We start from the raw sequence: 19,290 nt of genomic DNA on the forward strand, positions 1-19,290 counted from the left end.
TTAGTCATTTAGCAGATGCTCTTATCCAGAACGACTGACAGGAGCAATTAGGGTTAAGTGCCTTGCTCAAGTGTACATCGGCCAATTATTTTCACCTAGTCGGCTTAGGGACTCAAACCAGTGACCTGTCGGTTACATAAATAAAACATCTGTCATAAATAATTCAAACAATGAACCTCACACCTGACTCAATCAGTACCGTGAGTGTGCAGCGATACCATTTATTATTATGGTAGTGGAAGAGATAACATGAATTTCATTGCTGATATTATTACATGCCATACATTCATATTTTGCATTACAGAGTTAGAAGTGTGGATATATGCATGTCATTAGGTACAGTACTGTTTTAAATCAACAGGTTTTGCCATATGACCAGATACATTATGGTGCAATTAACTCTACTTTCACTATTAGCAGTAGAACAAATGCATATGTTTGCAACTCTAACCTTGAGACATATCTGAGTCCTTTATGCAGAAGTTGGTTACATACAAACATTTATGGAGTGTGTCTATTGAAGAATATAGCCTAGTACTGAAGTTTACTGAAAGGCTTTCTGTGAGATAGTCGATGCTTTCTGTGATGCAGTCATTCTCTGTGCTGGTATTCTTAAACCAACTGTTCTATGGATCCTGCAGATTGTCCATTAGAAAACCACCCTGATCTGATCTTGACCATCATCTGACACAGCAGATGCTGCAGTTTCTCTGAACAGAATAATAAGAAGACATGTTTAACTGCTGTAGCATTGAGCTCACAACCTTGAAGGTACATGTACAGTGTTAAAGGTGTATTTTTCAGAGGAAGTGTGTAAACAAAAATGTAAGGCATTGAAGATCACTATACCCTACCTTTTATGTTGTCTGCTGTTGATTATGAGTGTTACTATCATTAGGATTAATGCTAGTGCTCCAATAACTGAACCAACCACAATTCCCCTGAGATTATCTGCAAAACAAAGAGCATATACTGTAGTTTGAGTGTGGCTTTAGAGGGAAAGATAAATAATTTTGTTGAGAGAGGATTGTGAGGGCTTTGAAATGATTCCCTTTTCGATAAAGGAGGAGCGATTATCAGCTTGTCCACAGTCAAAAAGGAGAATGCAAACCTTTGATTTTCAGATACTCAATTTCATACCTATGTTATTCATGATGGGGGGCCTCACGCACTGTAAATAATAGTATAGTGACTACAGCATCCTTCAGTATCATAACAGTACTTTAGCTAGCCTATGCTATGGATATTTAAATAATTTTGTCAATTATACTGTATGTGATGATTCAAACTCAGTCTGGTCTCATTGCCATAGCAATATGCTCCCATATCTGTCCCTGCCAACTCATGTCAACGGTATTAGTGGAGAGGTTGTAAAAGGGGTTTAAACAAAGCACATGAATCGGTGGTGAAGTTAAGATTTTTTTAATAATTTGGGGAAATCAAAAGAAGACAGGACACGCCGTACATAAAAAGCAACTGATTTAAAATTTAAGCATGTTAAAGTTGATGTGACCTCACTGGCAATACACCCATGATATTGATCCTCAGCCAATATTGATTTCATTTTGCAGTAACGTTCTAGTGATAATTTGTTATCAGAATTATAGAGCATTTTGCTGTTGATTTTAGTGATCATTTTTACCAGAATTATAGAGCATTTTGCTGTTCATTTCAGCGATAAATACATTTTTACATTTACATTTGTCATTTAGCAGACACTCTTATTCAGAGCGACTTCCAGTATTGAGTGCATACTGTGGCGTACAGTAGGTCAGCCACCAGGGGGAGACATGTCGAGGCCTGGTGACAGACAGAGTATAGATCACGAGGCGATGGCTCCATCTGCTGGACATGCCAGGTCTCGACGGGCTCTCCTGCCAGGACTAATTGGGTCTGATTGGGGATTGGTGAGTAATCAAGGGCTGATTGCTCACCAGCTGTACAAGTCCCATAAAGCTGCCAGAAGGGCAGCACACTGGGGAGAGACTGGAGGAGGAACGGACTCCTGTATAGTTGGGGGGGCGGTAACAGGATAGGGTAAAAAAATTTTGATCACCACAGAATACAGCTAGACCCGGAGCCCAGAAGATGGTATCCCGGAGAGGGTCTCTTGGGGGAGACCTATTCTTTTGGACGATTATTTTAATAAATACCTTTGAAACTGAGCTAATCCTACTCTGTCCGTGTCTGATCTGTGTAAATGTTTTGACCAAACCCCCCGTAGCACTCACTTCCGTCATCATGAAGTGCTTTGAGAGACTAGTCAAGGACCATATCACCACCACCCTACCTGACACCCTAGACCCACTCCAATTTGCTTACCGCCCAAATAGGTCCACAGACGATGCAATCTCAACCACACTGCACACTGCCCTAACCCATCTGGACAAGAGGAATATCTATGTGAGAATGCTGTTCATCGACTACAGCTCGGCATTCAACACCATAGTACCCTCCAAGCTCGTCATCAAGCTCGAGACCCTGGGTCTCGACCCCGCCCTGTGCAACTGGGTACTGGACTTCCTGACGGGCCGCCCCCAGGTGGTGAGGGTAGGCAACAACATCTCCTCCCCGCTGATCCTCAACACTGGGGCCCCACAAGGGTGCGTTCTGAGCCCTCTCCTGTACTCCCTGTTCACCCACGACTGCGTGGCCACGCACGCCTCCAACTCAATCATCAAGTTTGCGGACGACACAACAGTGGTAGGCTTGATTACCAACAACGACGAGACGGCCTACAGGGAGGAGGTGAGGGCCCTCGGAGTGTGGTGTCAGGAAAATAACCTCACACTCAACGTCAACAAAACTAAGGAGATGATTGTGGACTTCAGGAAACAGCAGAGGGAACACCCCCCTATCCACATCGATGGAACAGTAGTGGAGAGGGTAGCAAGTTTTAAGTTCCTCGGCATACACATCACAGACAAACTGAATTGGTCCACTCACACAGACAGCATCGTGAAGAAGGCGCAGCAGCGCCTCTTCAACCTCAGGAGGCTGAAGAAATTCGGCTTGTCACCAAAAGCACTCAAACTTCTACAGATGCACAATCGAGAGCATCCTGGCGGGCTGTATCACCGCCTGGTACAGCAACTGCTCCGCCCTCAACCGTAAGGCTCTCCAGAGGGTAGTGAGGTCTGCACAACGCATCACCGGGGGCAAACTACCTGCCCTCCAGGACACCTACACCACCCGATGTTACAGGAAGGCCATAAAGATCATCAAGGACATCAACCCCCCGAGCCACTGCCTGTTCACCCCGCTATCATCCAGAAGGCGAGGTCAGTACAGGTGCATCAAAGCTGGGACCGAGAGACTGAAAAACAGCTTCTATCTCAAGGCCATCAGACTGTTAAACAGCCACCACTAACATTGAGTGGCTGCTGCTGACACTGACACTGACTCAACTCCAGCCACTTTAATAATGGGAATTGATGTAAATATATCACTAGCCACTTTAAACAATGCTACCTTGTAGCGGTATTTATTAGAGAGGGTAAAGAAAGATTTTGTTCGGGCGCCAGGCAGGTATTAACAATGCCGAAAGGAAAAGAGTAGAATAGAGAGTACCACTACCAGACACACACACATCAGCAGAAGAGACTGCCTAGAGTGTAGCCCGTTTACCAGATAGCCAGTGGAGAGAAAAGAGAATACACACCATATAAAACCCACATCACAACACAGGGGTAACCCAAACAAGAATACCTCATACAATAATACTAATACTAATAATGGCAGAGCAATTCAACAGCAACCTCATACAAGAACGAACCCAGTCATCAACAGAGGATTTGCAATAAACTGTATTATCTTCCAGTGGATGAGTGCAGAGGGTATGAATGTGGGGGGTGTTCATCGACACAACAAAGGCCTTAAAAATGTCCACAGTCTTCACGGCCACATGTCATGTAGTACACCCCACCTCAATACAGTTCACATAACATACAACTTGCAAGCAACCTACTAAAATGTCCCTCCAAACACTTCTGGCAGGGAAATAATAGTCCAGCTCTAATGAACTTCAATGGGAAGTGCATTTGAAAAATAGAGAGTCTGTTGCAGGGTAAAGCACTGGAATGAGAGGGAAGATAAAGAGAAAAAGATAAGAGAGATCTTAGCTGTGGTCTTCAGGCGTGCAGGTGTACTGTCTGACTGTCGGATGGTTTGTTGGTTTGTATGTTAAAGCTTCGCAACAATGTTGCTACTAATCCATGCGATCCATAACGGGCGCGGTCCCAAACGAAAACAACCACGACCTAGAGCGATTACACCGATGATTGAATTATATACTCTATAAACTACACACGCTGAAAACAAACAAAACTTCTGCAGCACAGCACACACAATCAAACTGTCGCGCCACCCAAGAGCCCCTTCCCAAAGAGCTGAACGAGCTCTCTTTATCTCCTCCTTCCTTACTGCTCATGCGCTCTTAAAGTGGCAGCGCACGGTGAAGGCTCCGAGCAGATTTCGCCACAACCTTATATAATGTTACTTACCCTACATTATTCATCTCATATGCATACGTATATACTGTACTCTATATCATCGACTGTATCCTTATGTAACACATGTATCACTAGCCACTTTAACTATGCCACTTTGTTTACATACTCATCTCATATGTATATACTGTACTCGATACCATCTACTGTATCTTGCCTATGCTGCTCTGTACCATCACTCATTCATATATCCTTATGTACATATTCTTTATCCCCCAAGACAGTAGTTTTGGAATTGTTAGTTAGATTACTTGTTGGTTATTACTGCATTGTCGGAACTAGAAGCACAAGCATTTCGCTACACTCGCATTAACATCTGCTAACCATGTGTATGTGACAAATAAAATTTGATTTGATTTGATTTGGTCTGCCACAATACATTTTCATACTGGTATTTCCTACATACCAGGAGCATATATCATGTTGCTGTTGATTTCAGCGATGATTCATACCAGTAGCATAGAATTTTGCTGTTGATTTCAGCTATGGTCCATACCAGCCACGCAGGTCGTGGTTTCACCAGACCATTGACCAGTCCCCAGGCATGTGTGCTCCTCTGACCCCCAGAGGACATAGCCAGAGTCACAGGACAGCTTCACCACAGCTCCCTGTAAATATCTGGTCCCCTCCTTCTTTCCATTTGTGGGTGGAGAAAGCCAGCCACAGGACACCACTGTAGAGAATGAGATAAGATGGGCTTAATTTACTGCTATATTAATTCTATGACTAATGGTGCAAATGTGCTTATGTTCATTGTTTGTTATTTTGTTATACAGTAGGTTACCTACCTGGCTCTAGATCCTCCACTACAGACCTGTGGCTCTGAAAAGATACCCTGGTGGCATTGCCCATCTCCAGACTACGAGCCATCAGCGTATCATATCTACAATGCAATTATGATAAGATATTTCAAGCAATAAACAGAAGAGAACATTATGTCTCTTTAGCTATAAAAAAGTATAGTGTCTCAGTGTACTGTGTGTGATAACAGAAGATGGCAGATGTCTGGCTAGATTCCTCTGATCCATGCTTGTCGTACCTACAGTACAGAGAGCCCTCTCCAGAGCACAGCTCAGAGGCCTGGCTGCCGAGAGGATCATTTGGATCCTCAGGGATGGAAAACACTGGACGGAAACTGGCGTCGTGTTTTGGAGCATGGAGATATGAGTTCAACAAGTGTTCCGAATCGTACGTGAAGAGCGTGGACTCGTTCAATATAGCCCCTGGAAAAATTTAAGTAAAAGCATATTTTTACTGAGTAAAAAAAATTATTGACTGCATTTATTGTGCACATGACAACTGTGTGCAATTGCATTATGAGTACACTGAACCTTAGTTAGTGATTAAAAATATCTCTGTAATCTGTCGGGAGAACATGTATGATATTAATTAGATGCAGACTTTGTATTTACTCACAGCTTGCCCCGAAATTAAACAGCCCCTCTGCATTGCCTTGATCAGACTCAGTCTGACCATCACTGGTAACCAGGTCATCTTTGGGATCACCGTTCATCTTTCCTAACAGTCCACGGGTAAAATCCTTAAACACCTCTGGTAGAAGCACTGTGGTTGTCATGGTTCCCCCTCTCAGTCTCAGTTCCACTCCAGCTCCAGAGGGGAACATGACAGTCACATTTGTAGGGTTGGGCGAAAATACAAACACACCTGGAAAATAAGTATGATAGATCCATATCTTAGAATTGCACATTTTTCTTATCTTATCTGGTTGACATTTTAGAAAATAGAATCTCCATTCTAGATTCTACATCCACATTTACAGCTCAGTGCAGACTTGGTGAATACTGATGTCAAACATTTGAACTTGAAATTAAAGTTGAATCATTCTCTTTACGCAGGGAAGCTAGGACTTTAAAGCAGTTGTAAATATATGTTAGTAATTTCACAAGGGCACAGACAGCCCTTATATCTCTTCATCAGTGAGCCAGCTCAGCCTTATCTCTGCTGTATTATCTCTGCTGCATTATCTCTCCACTGCATTGATTATTTTATGAAAACAATAGCTCTTCCACGAATCCAAAGGTCAATTAAAAAAGCCCAAGGTCTCACCCTTCAGATCCATCCAGCTCTGCTCAGAGAAGGAGAGGGAGGTTTGGTTCTGCAGCACCTGTAGGTGGTCCTGAGGGTTTCCGAGTCGCACCTCAATGATGTCAGAGGTCCCCTCTCTCATGGCAACCGCTGACAGCTTTGTTGCTTTCACCATGCTGCCTGTGAAATTAATGTTTATGAATAATAATCAATGTAATAATAATTTCTTGATAATGAATTTCTTGTCTCTTTCATTCTAACTATAGGTTTTCTTAAAAACTCACCATTTGTCAGTATTACCGGCTCTGTTCTGCCCTGTATTGTCAGTTCCTTGCTTTCTGAGACCATAATGGTGTATTCCCCCTTTCCATTGAAAGAGTAACTGACGCCATCAAATGTTATGAAGTGGGGGTCTCCAAACACCACACCTAGTGATAAAAATGCAATTAAATTATTATAAATTATTATAAAATGACATTGAAACGATAGTAAATAACAGAAAAAAATATCTACATTTTAGACACTGTATAATATTATGTTCAGACAGCTGTAATGTCGTGAATCAGACAGTCATACTATAGAACAGAGCCATTCTTACCTGCTTTTGGTACTTGGTAGGTCCTGCAGTCACTGGAGGGTCTGCGTTTGAAGTAGTAGTGACAGTTGTCAGACCACAGGCAGCAGTAGTAGAAGCTGAGGACGTCGTAGAGCCAGTGGGAGAACCCAGGGACTCTGGGGGGCTTTACAAATGGAGGTGAGCCCCAGTCATGGGCCCTGTCTGGGGTACTCCCGCCAATGGAGTCATCTGTCAAAACCTGGGCCCCCGTGTGGTCATAGCAACACTGCTGTCCTGCTGCAAACTTGGGGCTGTCAACAGTGAATATGAAACAGAGGATACAAATAGGCCTTGAGGACTCTTAATGACTGACAAATCATTAGATTGTTATGGGACTTACCTGGCTTGTATGGCCCGCACACAGTGCACACTTCCTGGGTGGTAGGTACACACACTCCCCTTCTCCATATCACAGCCATAATCTGTCTGTGGGTGAAAGGAAAAGCATCAATTAAAATGCACAAAGCAAACTGTATCATACTCTTTTCTTTTACTGGTATCTATCATACATGTAAAGCAATACTGATGTATGCTGTGCCTGCACTGTTGGGAGCACAAACATATTAGCCTTTACTGATCAAGGTACAGGTGTAGGATCTTAATTTGTGCCAGTTTACAGCAGGAAAATAATCCTGCAGCAACAGGAAATGTGAATTATGTGGATTGTAATTAATGGACATATTTATAGAGGTTGATACATTCAGCCGATGTGGGTAAGACCTTTAAACAGGTCAACATTCACAAGGCCGCATGCGCTGCCCAACTGGCAAGTGTCTTCACTGACATTTTTAACCTCTCCCTGTCTGAGTCTGTAATACAAACATGCTTAAAGCAGACCATCATAGTCCCTGTGTCCAAGAACACCAAGGTAAAATGCCTAAATGACTACTGACCCGTAGAACTCACCTCTGTCTGCTCACATCAACATCATTATCCCAGAAACCATAGACCCACTCCAATTTGCATACCGCACCAACAGACCCACAGATGATGCAATCTCTATTGCACTCCACACTGCCCTTTCACACCTGGACAAAAGGAACACCTATGTGAGAATGCTGTTCATTGACTACGCTGATCCCCAACACGGGCGAGTGCTCAGTCCCCTCCTGTACTCCCTGTTCACTCATGACTGCCCAGCCAGGGACGACTCATCAAATCAAATTATTTGACAATTATTAGGGCCTTCCTCTGACACCGCCTGGTATAGAGGTCCTGGATGGCAGGAAGCTTGGCCCCAGTTATGTACTGGGCCGTTCACACTACCCTCTGTAGTGCCTTGCGATCAGAGGCCGAGCAGTTGCCATACCAGGCAGTTATGCAACCATGCTCTCGATGGTGCAGCTGTAGATCCTTTTGAGGATCTGAGGACCCATGCCAAATCTTTTCAGTCTCCTGAGGGGGAATAGGTTTTGTCGTGCCCTCTTCACGACTGTCATGGTGTGCTTGGACCATGTTTGTTTGTTGGTGATGTGGACACCAAGAATCTTGAAGCTCTCAACCTGCTCCACTGCAGCCCCGTTGATGAGAATGGGGGCGTGCTCGGTCCTCTTTTACCTGTAGTTGACTAGTAGACTTTTTGCATTTTTAAACCTCAAATACGTGGACTGTTCTCCTGCAACATGGTGATCAAATTAAGATCCTACATCTATACCATAGTTTACTGCTTTGACTTACATGAAACCTCCCAGTGTCTGCTCTAGCCTGAGCCAGTGTGCATGGACAGTCAATAATTTCAGAGAGGAAGTCTGGCAGTGTCTCCTCCAGCTGGTCCCAGGCTTTACACTTATCCAGTGCCCAGACGGCTGAGTCCTGCCTGAACTTGTCCTCCAGATGCCAGGCTAGAGCATGGTCCTCAGTCCACACTGCCTGGACATTCCTATAGGACATTCATATCACGGAGACAGTTTGTCTGTATGACTATGTCTGCATACACTGATGGAGCCTACTCAACTTATTTGCTCAACTTTATGTTGAACAAGAACTTTATTTTCTTCATTTTAAGCCAACATGTATGTGGTTGATGACTAGGTAGCTAACGCAGTTACAACAACATGTGGTTTATGACTAGGTAGCTAACGCAGTTACAACAACATGTATGTGGTTGATGACTAGGTAGCTAACGCAGTTACAACAACATGTATGTGGTTGATGACTAGGTAGCTAACGCAGTTACAACAACATGTATGTGGTTGATGACTAGGTAGCTAACGCAGTTACAACAACATGTATGTGGTTTATGACTAGGTAGCTAACGCAGTTACAACAACATGTATGTGGTTTATGACTAGGTAGCTAACGCAGTTACAACAACATGTATGTGGTTGATGACTAGGTAGCTAACGCAGTTACAACAACATGTATGTGGTTGATGACTAGGTAGCTAACGCAGTTACAACAACATGTATGTGGTTGATGACTAGGTAGCTAACGCAGTTACAACAACATGTTTCCTCCGACACATTGATGCAGCTGGCTTCCGGGTCGGATGGCGCTGTGTTAAGAAGCAGTGCGGCTTGGTTGGGTTGTGTATCGGAGGAAGCATGACTTTCAACCTTCGTCTCTCTCGAGCCCGTACGGGAGTTGTGGCGATGAGACAAGATAGTAGCTACTAAACAATTGGATACCACAAAATTGGGGAGAAAAAGAGGTAAAAAAAATATAATAATTTTAAAAAATAACATCAAATTAATCGGAAATACAGTGTAGACATTGATAATGTTGTAAATGACTCTTGTAGCTGGAAATGGCACATTTTTAATGGAATATCTACATAGGCATACAGAGGCCCATTATCAGCAACCATCACTCCTGTGGTCCAATGGCACGTTGTGTTAGCTAATCCAAGTTTATCATTTTAAAAGGCTAATTGATCATTAGAAAACCCTTTTGCAATTATGTTAACACTGAGATCCAATTTTGTGAAGAAGCGTGCTCCGTGAAATGACTCCACCGCCGTGGCGATGAGAGGTAGCGGGTAACTGAACCCCACTGTGATGGAATTTAGACCTCTATAGTCAATGCACGGACGCAGACCTCCCTCCTTCACAAAAAAGAAACTTGAGGAGGCGTGGAGGGCCGAATGTACCACTGTCCCAGAGATTCGGTGACGTATGTCTTCATAGCCACCGTCTCCTCCTGTGACAGGGGATACACGTGACTCCTGGGAAGTGCGATGTTTACCTGGAGGTTTATCGCACAATCCTCTCGTCGATGAGGTGGTAATTGGGTCGCCCTCTTTTTACAGAAAGCGATAGCCAAATTGGCATATTTGGGAATGTGCAGGGTGGAGACTTGGTCCGGACTCTCCACGTCGTTGCACCGATGAAAACTCCCACACAACTACCTGAGAACACCTCTAACCACCCCTTTAGAGCCCCCTGTTTCCACAAAATTTGGGGATTGTGATAAGCTTGTGTTCCCAGCACCACTGGAAACGCAGGAGAATCAATGAGGAAGAGACTAATCTGCTCCACATGACCCCCCTGCGTCACCATGTCCAGTGGAACGTTGGCCTCCCTGACCAGCCCTGACCCTAATGGTCGACTATCTAGGGCGTGCACGGGGAAGGGTTGGTCCATCTGAACCAAGGGAATCCCTAACTTAAAACTTATTATGGGCTGAGATCCCGTTAACGGGATTGATATGGCAACAGCCAGTGAAAGTGCAGGGCGCCAAATTCAAAACAGAAATCTCATAATTAAAATTCCTCAAACATCTTATACCATTTTAAAGGTAATCTTGTTGTTAATCCCACGACAGTGTCCGATTTCAAATTGGCTTTACAGCAAAAGCACCACAAACGATTATGTTAGGTCAGAGCCAAGTCACAGAAAAACACAGCAATTTTTACAGCCAAAGAGTGGAGTCACAAAAATCTGAAATAGAGAGAGAATTAATCACTAACCTTTGATGATCTTCATCAGATGACATTCATAGGACTTCATGTTACACAATACATGTATGTTTTGTTCGATAAAGTTCATATTTATGTTAAAAAATCTCAGTATACATTGGCGTGTTATGTTCAGTAGTTCCAAAAACATCCGGTGATTTTGCAGAGAGCCACATCAATTTACAGAAATACTCATTATAAATGTTGATGAAAATACAAGTGCTATTCATGGAACTTTAGATACACTTCTCCTCCTCAGATTTCAAAAAAGCTTTACAGAAAATGCAAACCATGCAATAATCTGAGTACATCACTCAGAGACCCAATAAGCCAAAAATATATCCGCCATATTGTGCAGTCAACAGAAGTCAGAAATAACATAAATAATCACTTACCTTTGATGAGCTTCATCAGAATGCACTCCCAGGAATCCTAGTTCTACAATCAATGTTTGATTTGTTAGGTAATGTCCATCATTTATGTACAAATAGCTACTTTTGTTAGCTTGTTTTGTAAACAAATCCAAAGTCACGAAGCGCGTTCACTAGGAGCAGACGAAAAGTCAAAAAGTTCCGTTACAGTCCATAGAAACCTGTCAAACGATGTATAGAATCAATCTTTAGGATGTTTTTAACATAAATCTTCAATAATGTTCCAACTGGAGAATTCCTTTGTCTGTAGAAAAGCAATGGAGTGTGAGCTACCTCATGTGAATGCGCGTGACCAGCTCGTGGCAATCTGCCAGACCACTGACTCAAAGAGCCCTTATGAGCCCCTCCTTTACAGTAGAAGCCTCAAACAAGTTTCTAAAGACAGTTGACATCTAGTGGAAGCCTTAGGAAGTACAACATGAACAATATCCCACTGTATCTTCAATAGGGAATGAGTTGAAAATCCACCAACCTCAGATTTCCCAGTTCCTGGTTGGATTTCTTCAGGTTTTTGCCTGCCATACGAGTTCTGTTATACTCACAGAGATCATTAAAACAGTGTTAGAAACTTCAGAGTGTTTTCTATCCAAATATACTAATAATATGCATATATTAGTGACTGGGACTGAGGAGCAGGCAGTTTACTCTGGGCACGTTATTCATCCAAGCTACTCAATACTGCCCCCAGCCATAAGAAGTTAAGCGCGAACCCACGATCCATAAAATTCCCCACTGCGCCTGAATCTACTAGCGCCTTATGATGGGAATGGGGGGGAAACTCAGGAAAGGAAATCAACACATACATATGACCAGGGAGCTCTGGGTGAGCCTGGTGCTGATTCATCTGGGGTGCCCGAGCAGTGCTCTGCCTGCCCTCTCGACTCCCAGACATGCTCCTCCAGCACCGGTCGGCAGTGTGCCCTCTCCGACCACAACTGGTGCAGGAGGAGGCTCCTCTTCCGGTCGCCCTAGCTGCAGCACCCCCTAACTCCATTGGTGTCGGAGCGGGAGTGCTGGGGGATAGAACGGACAGAACCCGATCTGGACTTCCGCGAGCAGCCAGCAAGTTGTCCAGTGAGGGTGGTGTCTCAACAAGCTAGCTCCCTGCGGACGTCCTCCCGCAGGCTGCACCTATAGTGGTCCATCAGGGCCCTGTCATTCCACCGGCGGCCAGGGTCCGAAACTCCAGCGCGAAGTCGCTCCTCGTTGCCTGCCTCAGATGAAACAGACGTTTACCCTCACTCTGGGTAATGGTCCCTCGCCGAGTCTGGACCCTCCCAGACCGTGTTGGCCCACTCCAGGGCTTTGCCCCGAAAGGCAGGAGACGAGGACGTTGATACTCTCCCCTCCCGAAGGAGTCAGGTGAACGGTCGCCAGGTAAAGCTCCAGCTAGAGCAGGAACCCCTTGCACCCGGCAGCTGTCACATCGTACTCCCTCGGGAGCGCGAGGCAAATCCCGCTGGGTCCGGACGCCGCAGGAGAAGGTGGTGGTGCAGGCTGGAGAGTTGCTGAAGACGGGGTAGGGAGGCCGCTCCTCTCACATCTCTCCATTCTCGCCATCACTTGATCCATAGCCGTCCCCAGACGGTGTAAAACGGAGATATGCTGGAGGACACGCTCCTCCATGGACGGGGAGGGCGCGTCCGCTCCTGCTGACTACATGATTTTTCGGTGCGGGATTCTTTCAATATCTCCCTAGGAGAAGTGGTTGTGGAGTCAGGCGCAGGAGAGCAAGAACTCCAAGAAAGGCGTTTTATTACTGTCCACCAACAAAACAGGTACAGGACCACAAAAGCAGCCCCTAGAAAACAGGAACGCAGTCCTCTGACTAAACTAACTTGTGGGAAAAACAGTCAAGTGAAATAAACCTGCTTAACAGGGAAAAACGTAACCCAAGCCAACGACAGTAACACAAACAATCCTGCACAAAACCTAGCGGGTAGGGCGAGATTAAATACCCCACTGATTAGCCTAAACTAGACACAGGTGAACACAAGACAGACAAAACCAAACGAAAAAGAAAAGGGATCGGTGGCAGCTACTAGGCCGGCGACGATGACCGCCGAGCGCTGCCCGAACAGGGAGAGGAGCCTTCAGTGGAAGTCGTGACACTTTTACTTGAGTCATTTTCTATTAAGGCATCTTTACTTTTAGTAGGACAATTGGGTACTTTTTCCACCACTGGTAGGTTGTGCTGCAAAAAATGCTGTATGGTATTTTTGTTATCAGTTTAAATGTGAGTGTGTCAAATCTTTTGCCGTACCGTGTTCCATCTGGGTGAGTACTGGGGCTGATGCGTAGACAGCCGACCTCCCAGTCTGAGAAGGGCTTCCCTGCTGTCTTGGGCACAAATCTGAAGGCACCACTGTTAGGCTGGTCCCTCCCAAGAGAGTACAGGTACTCCCATTTACCCTGCCAGGACTCTGAGTAGGGATCCCCTATGACATGAAACATCCATGAGTATCCTTGGAATGCCAAAAATCCTGAAATTTCTATCCCTCACTTTAAATTTTTTTGACAAGATAGAACTGCCAAAGAGGGCGGAGTTGCAATCTACTGCAGATATAGCCTGCAGAGTTCTGTCATACTATCTACGTCTGTGCCCAAATAATTTGAGTTTCTGCTTTTAAAAATCCAACTTTCCAGAAACAAGTCTCTCAGCATTGCCGCTTGTTATAGACTCCCCTCGGACCCCAGTTGTGCCCTGGATGCCATATGTGAATTGATCGTCCCCCCCATCTATCTTCACAGTTCTTACTGTTAGGTGGCCTAAACTGGGACATGCTTAACACCCCGGCCATCCTACGATCTAAGCTAGATGCCCTCAATCTCACACAAATCATCAAGGAACCTACCAGGTTCAACCCTAAATCCGTAACCATGGGCTATATCATCCTGACCAACCTGCCCTCTAAATACAACTCTGCTGTCTTCAACCAGGATCTCAGCAATCACTGCCTCATTGCCTGTGTGCGTACTGGGTCCCGGTCAAACGACCACCCCTCATCACTGTCAAATGTTCCCTAAAACACTTCAGCGAGCAGGCCTTTCTAATCGACCTGGCCCGGTATCCTGGAAGGATATTGACCTCATCACGTCAGTAGAGGATGCCTGGTTGCTCTTCAAAAGTGCTTTCCTCTCCATCTTAAATAATCAATCCTGTTTCAAACAAATGTAGAGCTAAGAACAGATATAGCCCTTGGTTCACCCCAGACTTGACTGCCCTTGAACAGCACAAAAACATCCTGTGGCGTTCTGCATTAGCATCGAATAGCCCCCATGATATGCAACTTTTCATGGAAGTCAGGAACCAATATACTCAGTAGGTTAAGAAAGCTAAGGCTAGCTTTTTCGAACACAAATTTTCTTCCTGTATCACTAATTCCCAAACTTTTGGGACACTGTAAAGTCCATGGAGAATCAGAGCACATCCTCCCAGCTGCCAACTGCACTGAGGATAGGAAATACTGTCACCACCGATAAACCTATGATAAATCGATTATTTCAAGAAGCATTTTTCCACAGCTGGCCATGCTTTTCACCTGGCTACCCCTACCTTGGCCAACATCTCAGCACCCCCTGCAGCAACTTGCCCCCCCCACCCCCCACTTCTCCTTCACCTGCTTCTCCTTCACTGGATCCCTACAAATCAGCTGGGCTCGACAATCTCAATCCTCTCTTTCTAAAATTATCAGCAGAAGTTGTTGCAACCCATATTACTAGCCTATTCAAACTCTCTTTCGTATCGTCTGAGATCCCCAAAGATTAGAAAGCTGCCGTGGTCTTCCCCTCTTCAAAGGGGGAGACACTCTAGACCCAAACTGTTATAGACATATATCCATCCTGCCCTGCCTTTCTAAAATCTTCAAAAGCCAAGTTAATAAACAGATCACCGACCATTTCAAATCCCACCGTACCTTCTCCACTATGGAATCTGGTTTCTGAGCTGGTCATGGGTGCACCTCAGCCAGGCTCAAGGTCCTAAACAATATCATAACCGCCATTGATAAAACACAGTACTGTGCAGCCGTCTTCGTCAACCTGGCCAAGGCTTTCGACTTTGTCAATCAAGCATTCTCATCGGCAGACTCAATAGCTTTGGTTTCTCAAATGACTGCCTCGCCTGGTTCACCAACTACTTCTCAGACAGAGTTTAGTGTGTCAAGTCAGAGGGCCTGTTGTCCGGACCTCTGGCAGTCTCTATGGGGGTGCCACAGGGTTCAATTCTTGGGCCGACTCTTTTCTCTGTAAATATCAGTGATGTTGCCCTTGCTGTTTGTGATTCTCTGATCCACCTCTACGCAGACGACACCATTCTGTATACCTCTGGCCCTTCTTTGGACACTGTGCTAACAAACCTCCAAACGAGCTTCAACGCCATCCAACACTCTTTCCATGGACTTCAACTGCTTTTAAATGCTAGTAAAGCTAAGTGCATGCTCTTCAACTGATTGTTGCCCGCACCCTTCCACCCGACTAGCATCACTACTCTGGGCGGTTCTGACCTAGAATATGTGGACAACTACAAATACAGTTTAACCAGACACCTAGGTAAGATTTATTTTTAAGCATCTCCAATCCAAAATTAAATCTAGAATCGGCTTACTATTTCACAACAAACCCTTCTTCACTCATGCTGCCAAACATCCACTCGTAAAACTGACCATCCTGCCGATCCTTGACTTCAGAGATGTCATTTACAAAATAGCCCCCAACACTCTACTCAGCAAACTGGATGTAGTCTGTCACAGTGCCATCATTTTTATCACCAAAGCCCCATATGCTACCCACCACTGCGATCTGTGTTGGCTGGCCCTCACTACATATCTGTCGCCAAACCCACTGGCTCCAGGTCATCTATCAGTCTTTCCTAGATAAAGCCCCGCCTTATCTCAGCTCACTGGTCACCGACCCGTAGCACATGCTCCAGCAGGTATATTGCACTGGTCATCCCCAAAGCCAAAACTTTATTTGGCCACCTTTCCTTCCAGTTCTCTGCTGCCAATGACTGGAACAAATTGCAAAACCTCTGAAGCTAGTGTGTTATATCTCCCTCTCTAACTTTTAAGCATCAGCTGTCTGAGCCGCTTACCGATCACTGTACCTGTACACAGGCAATCTGTAAATAGCACACCCGACTGCCTCATCCCCATATTATTACTTACCCTCTTGCTCTTTTGCACCTCAGTATCTCTACTTGCACATCATCATCTACACATCACTCCAGTATTAATGCTAAATTGTAATTATTTTCACCTCTAGGGCCTATTTATTTCCTACCTCCCTACTCTTCTACATTTGCACACACTGTACATAGAGGTTTCTATTCTTATTGACTGTACGTTTGTTTATATGTAACTCTGTGTTGTTGTTTTTGTCACACTGCTTTACTTTATCTTGGCCAGGTCGCAGTTGTAAATGAGAACCTACCTGGTTAGATAAAGGTGAAATATATATTTTTTAAATGCACTGACAGCAAATGGTAAGATGTTGGAAGGACTTAGCTGTTACTCACCTTTCTCCATGTATCCCCAGAGCTCTATGTTGACCTTTTCTGCTCTGACCTGTGAGGTGTTCCATGTCATGTCCAGCGGGCCTCCAACTTTTGGGGTGCCGTAGTACTGCCACTGGGTTGCGTTGATTATAGTAGCTTTGAAACTGGGATCTAACTTTCCAGGATGGACTGTAGATTAAAAAAACAAACGGAGTATCAATGCATTTTACTGTAAGTTGGTAAGAAAGGGGTATTGACATTTTAAATAAGTGTATCTGGTCGAATTTTGTGATAAATAGCTGCCATATATCCGTGCTGCACTGGCTTTCCCTACCTGATAACCAAGCTCCATGTCTGCTGAAGGTTGTACCATTGTCTGTAGAGATCTGAAAAGGAACCAACCCTGTTTCATACAGTAGAGGTGATATGCAGTGGCCTCTGCTGTCTGTGTCCACATAGCCCACCGTTTTGATTTCATCATTGAACCTTCAATTAGAAAGACAGCTTTCAGTAGATTTAATATGCATATCTACCAGCCATACATTCACAGAACTTAGAATGTAAAACTCAGCAATATGTTAGATAAGTGAAGTGAAATGAGTATTTTGCATCTACCTGCAGATTATTTGGGAGCTCTCATTAAAAGTTGCTTTGAGGACAATAAAGTCAGTTCCACCAAATATTGATCCGGAATATGGAGTGACATCGACACAGTACTCCCCATAGTCCGCACAGCAGTTATCGAGGGATACACAAGTGGCATGGCAAGAACAGGATTCTAATTTGCCACCACATTTTCCTTCACATGACTGTCCTGTAAGAAAAATATAAAATTACATGTGAAATGAGAGTGAAATGAGAGAGAAAAATGTGTGGTGTTACAGTATAACACAACCAGTGGTGTAAAGTACTTCAGTAAAAATACTTCAAAGTACTACTTAAGTCATTCTTTGGGGTATCTGTACTTAACTATTTATATTTTTTACTTCTTGTACTTTTACTTCACTAGATTCCTTAAGAAAATATTGTACTTTTTACTTCATACATTTTCTTTGACACCCAAAAGTACACTTACATTTTGAATGCTTAGCAGCACAGGAAAATGGTCCAATTCATGCACTTATCAACAAAATATCCTTGGTCATCCCTACTGCCACTGATCTGGTGGACTCACTAGACACACAGGCTTCGTTTGTAAATGATGTCTGAATGTTTGAGTGTGCCCCTGGCTATCCGTAAACTTTAAACATCTAAATAATTGTGCCATCTTGTTTGCTTAATATAAGTAATTTGAATACATTTAAGTATATTTTAGCAATTACATTTACTTTTGATACTTAAGTATATTTTAAACCAAATACTCAGACTTTTACTCAAGTAGAATTTTCTGGGTGACTTTTACTTTTACTTGAGTCATTTTCAATTAAGGTATCTTTACTTTTACTCAAGTATGACAATTGGGTACTTTTTTCACCACTGAACACAACTACCAACCAAGAACCTTGAGCTGCAACATATTTTTTCCTTTTCAAGTCGCATGTGGAACCACCATTAATAGATTTAGTATGACAGTTTCCACTACCTACCAGATATCCTGCTAATGGAAACAAAACAGATGAAAATCACAGACAAGTAAGAGGCTCTTCCCATCCTGATGTTTGACTGTTTGTTTACCAACAGCCTGTCCTTGATACTGTACTATGCAATGTACAGAGAGGCTTCCAGCTAGCTGCAAATACTTGATTTTTACCAATATGAGTTACGGGTTGTGCTCAACAGTCCAGTGTCACATAACCTTTCGGTAACTAACATTTACAGGCATCTTTGTTGAGAAATGGTAGCAAAGGTCATTATGATTACACAGTTCTGCTTGCTTGTCCTCAGTTGACTAATTCACTCAACAGTGTTTGTGTATTTTGGACCCTATTTTCACAGTTGAGTAATAAGGCTGTATGTTGGGCGTGGGTGGCTCTACCTGCCATACAGATTAAAAACCTCACAAAAGAAAAAACATCAGCACCTTGAACTGTGAGTGTTACAGCTTTCCAAACTGCAGCGTGTAGATTTCAATCCATGTTTAATCAAACAAACGTAACATGAAATAACACAAAACACTAAACGTAATGAAAACCAAAACAGCCTATACTTGTGTCAACTAACAATGCGACAGGAACAAAGACACTAAGGACAGATAGGACAATCACCCACGACAAACTCAAAGAATATGGCTGCCTAAATATGGTTCCCAATCAGAGACAACGATAAGCACCTGCCTCTAATTGAGAACCACTCCAGACAGC

At 43.9% G+C, this 19,290-nt stretch overlaps 1 protein-coding gene across 3 annotated transcripts; it reads right to left on the bottom strand.

Annotated features, from left to right (window-relative positions):
• Nucleotides 1–184: 184 nt before the first annotated feature.
• Nucleotides 185–18,800, bottom strand: LOC109892510 (sushi domain-containing protein 2). Of its 3 annotated transcripts, XM_020485094.2 has the most exons (16): nt 18,577–18,800; nt 17,606–17,804; nt 17,325–17,476; nt 17,012–17,179; nt 13,760–13,934; nt 8,848–9,049; nt 7,511–7,596; nt 7,153–7,421; nt 6,839–6,982; nt 6,576–6,734; nt 5,925–6,173; nt 5,548–5,731; nt 5,297–5,391; nt 5,005–5,181; nt 855–951; nt 185–710 (listed from the first exon to the last, which is right to left on the bottom strand). In XM_020485094.2, the coding sequence occupies exons 1-16, from the start codon at nt 18,638–18,640 to the stop codon at nt 650–652; spliced, it is 2,481 nt and encodes an 826-aa protein (XP_020340683.1). In that variant the 5' UTR covers nt 18,641–18,800; the 3' UTR covers nt 185–649. The 3 variants fall into 3 exon arrangements, 2 of the variants coding, with proteins under 2 accessions (XP_020340683.1, XP_020340685.1); XM_020485096.2 differs by lacking the exon at nt 185–710 and having other exon boundaries at nt 4,961–5,181; XR_002255632.2 differs by lacking the exon at nt 185–710 and having other exon boundaries at nt 875–951; nt 4,915–5,181.
• Between the last annotated feature and the right edge of the window lie 490 nt (nt 18,801–19,290).

The sequence above is a fragment of the Oncorhynchus kisutch genome, linkage group LG6, assembly GCF_002021735.2.
Source record: "Oncorhynchus kisutch isolate 150728-3 linkage group LG6, Okis_V2, whole genome shotgun sequence".
In the NCBI taxonomy this organism is placed as follows: domain Eukaryota; kingdom Metazoa; phylum Chordata; class Actinopteri; order Salmoniformes; family Salmonidae; genus Oncorhynchus; species Oncorhynchus kisutch.

Excerpts from the sequence above, each read along its gene's own strand:
- LOC109892510 (XM_020485094.2), bottom strand. The coding sequence starts at position 18,640 with ATGGGAAGAGCCTCTTACTTGTCTGTGATTTTCATCTGTTTTGTTTCC. Across the intron at positions 13,935-17,011 it reads CTGGGGATACATGGAGAAAG|GGGATCCCTACTCAGAGTCC; the intron begins GTGAGTAACAGC and ends TTCATGTCATAG. Across the intron at positions 5,392-5,547 it reads GAGGGCTCTCTGTACTGTAG|ATATGATACGCTGATGGCTC; the intron begins GTACGACAAGCA and ends ATTGCATTGTAG.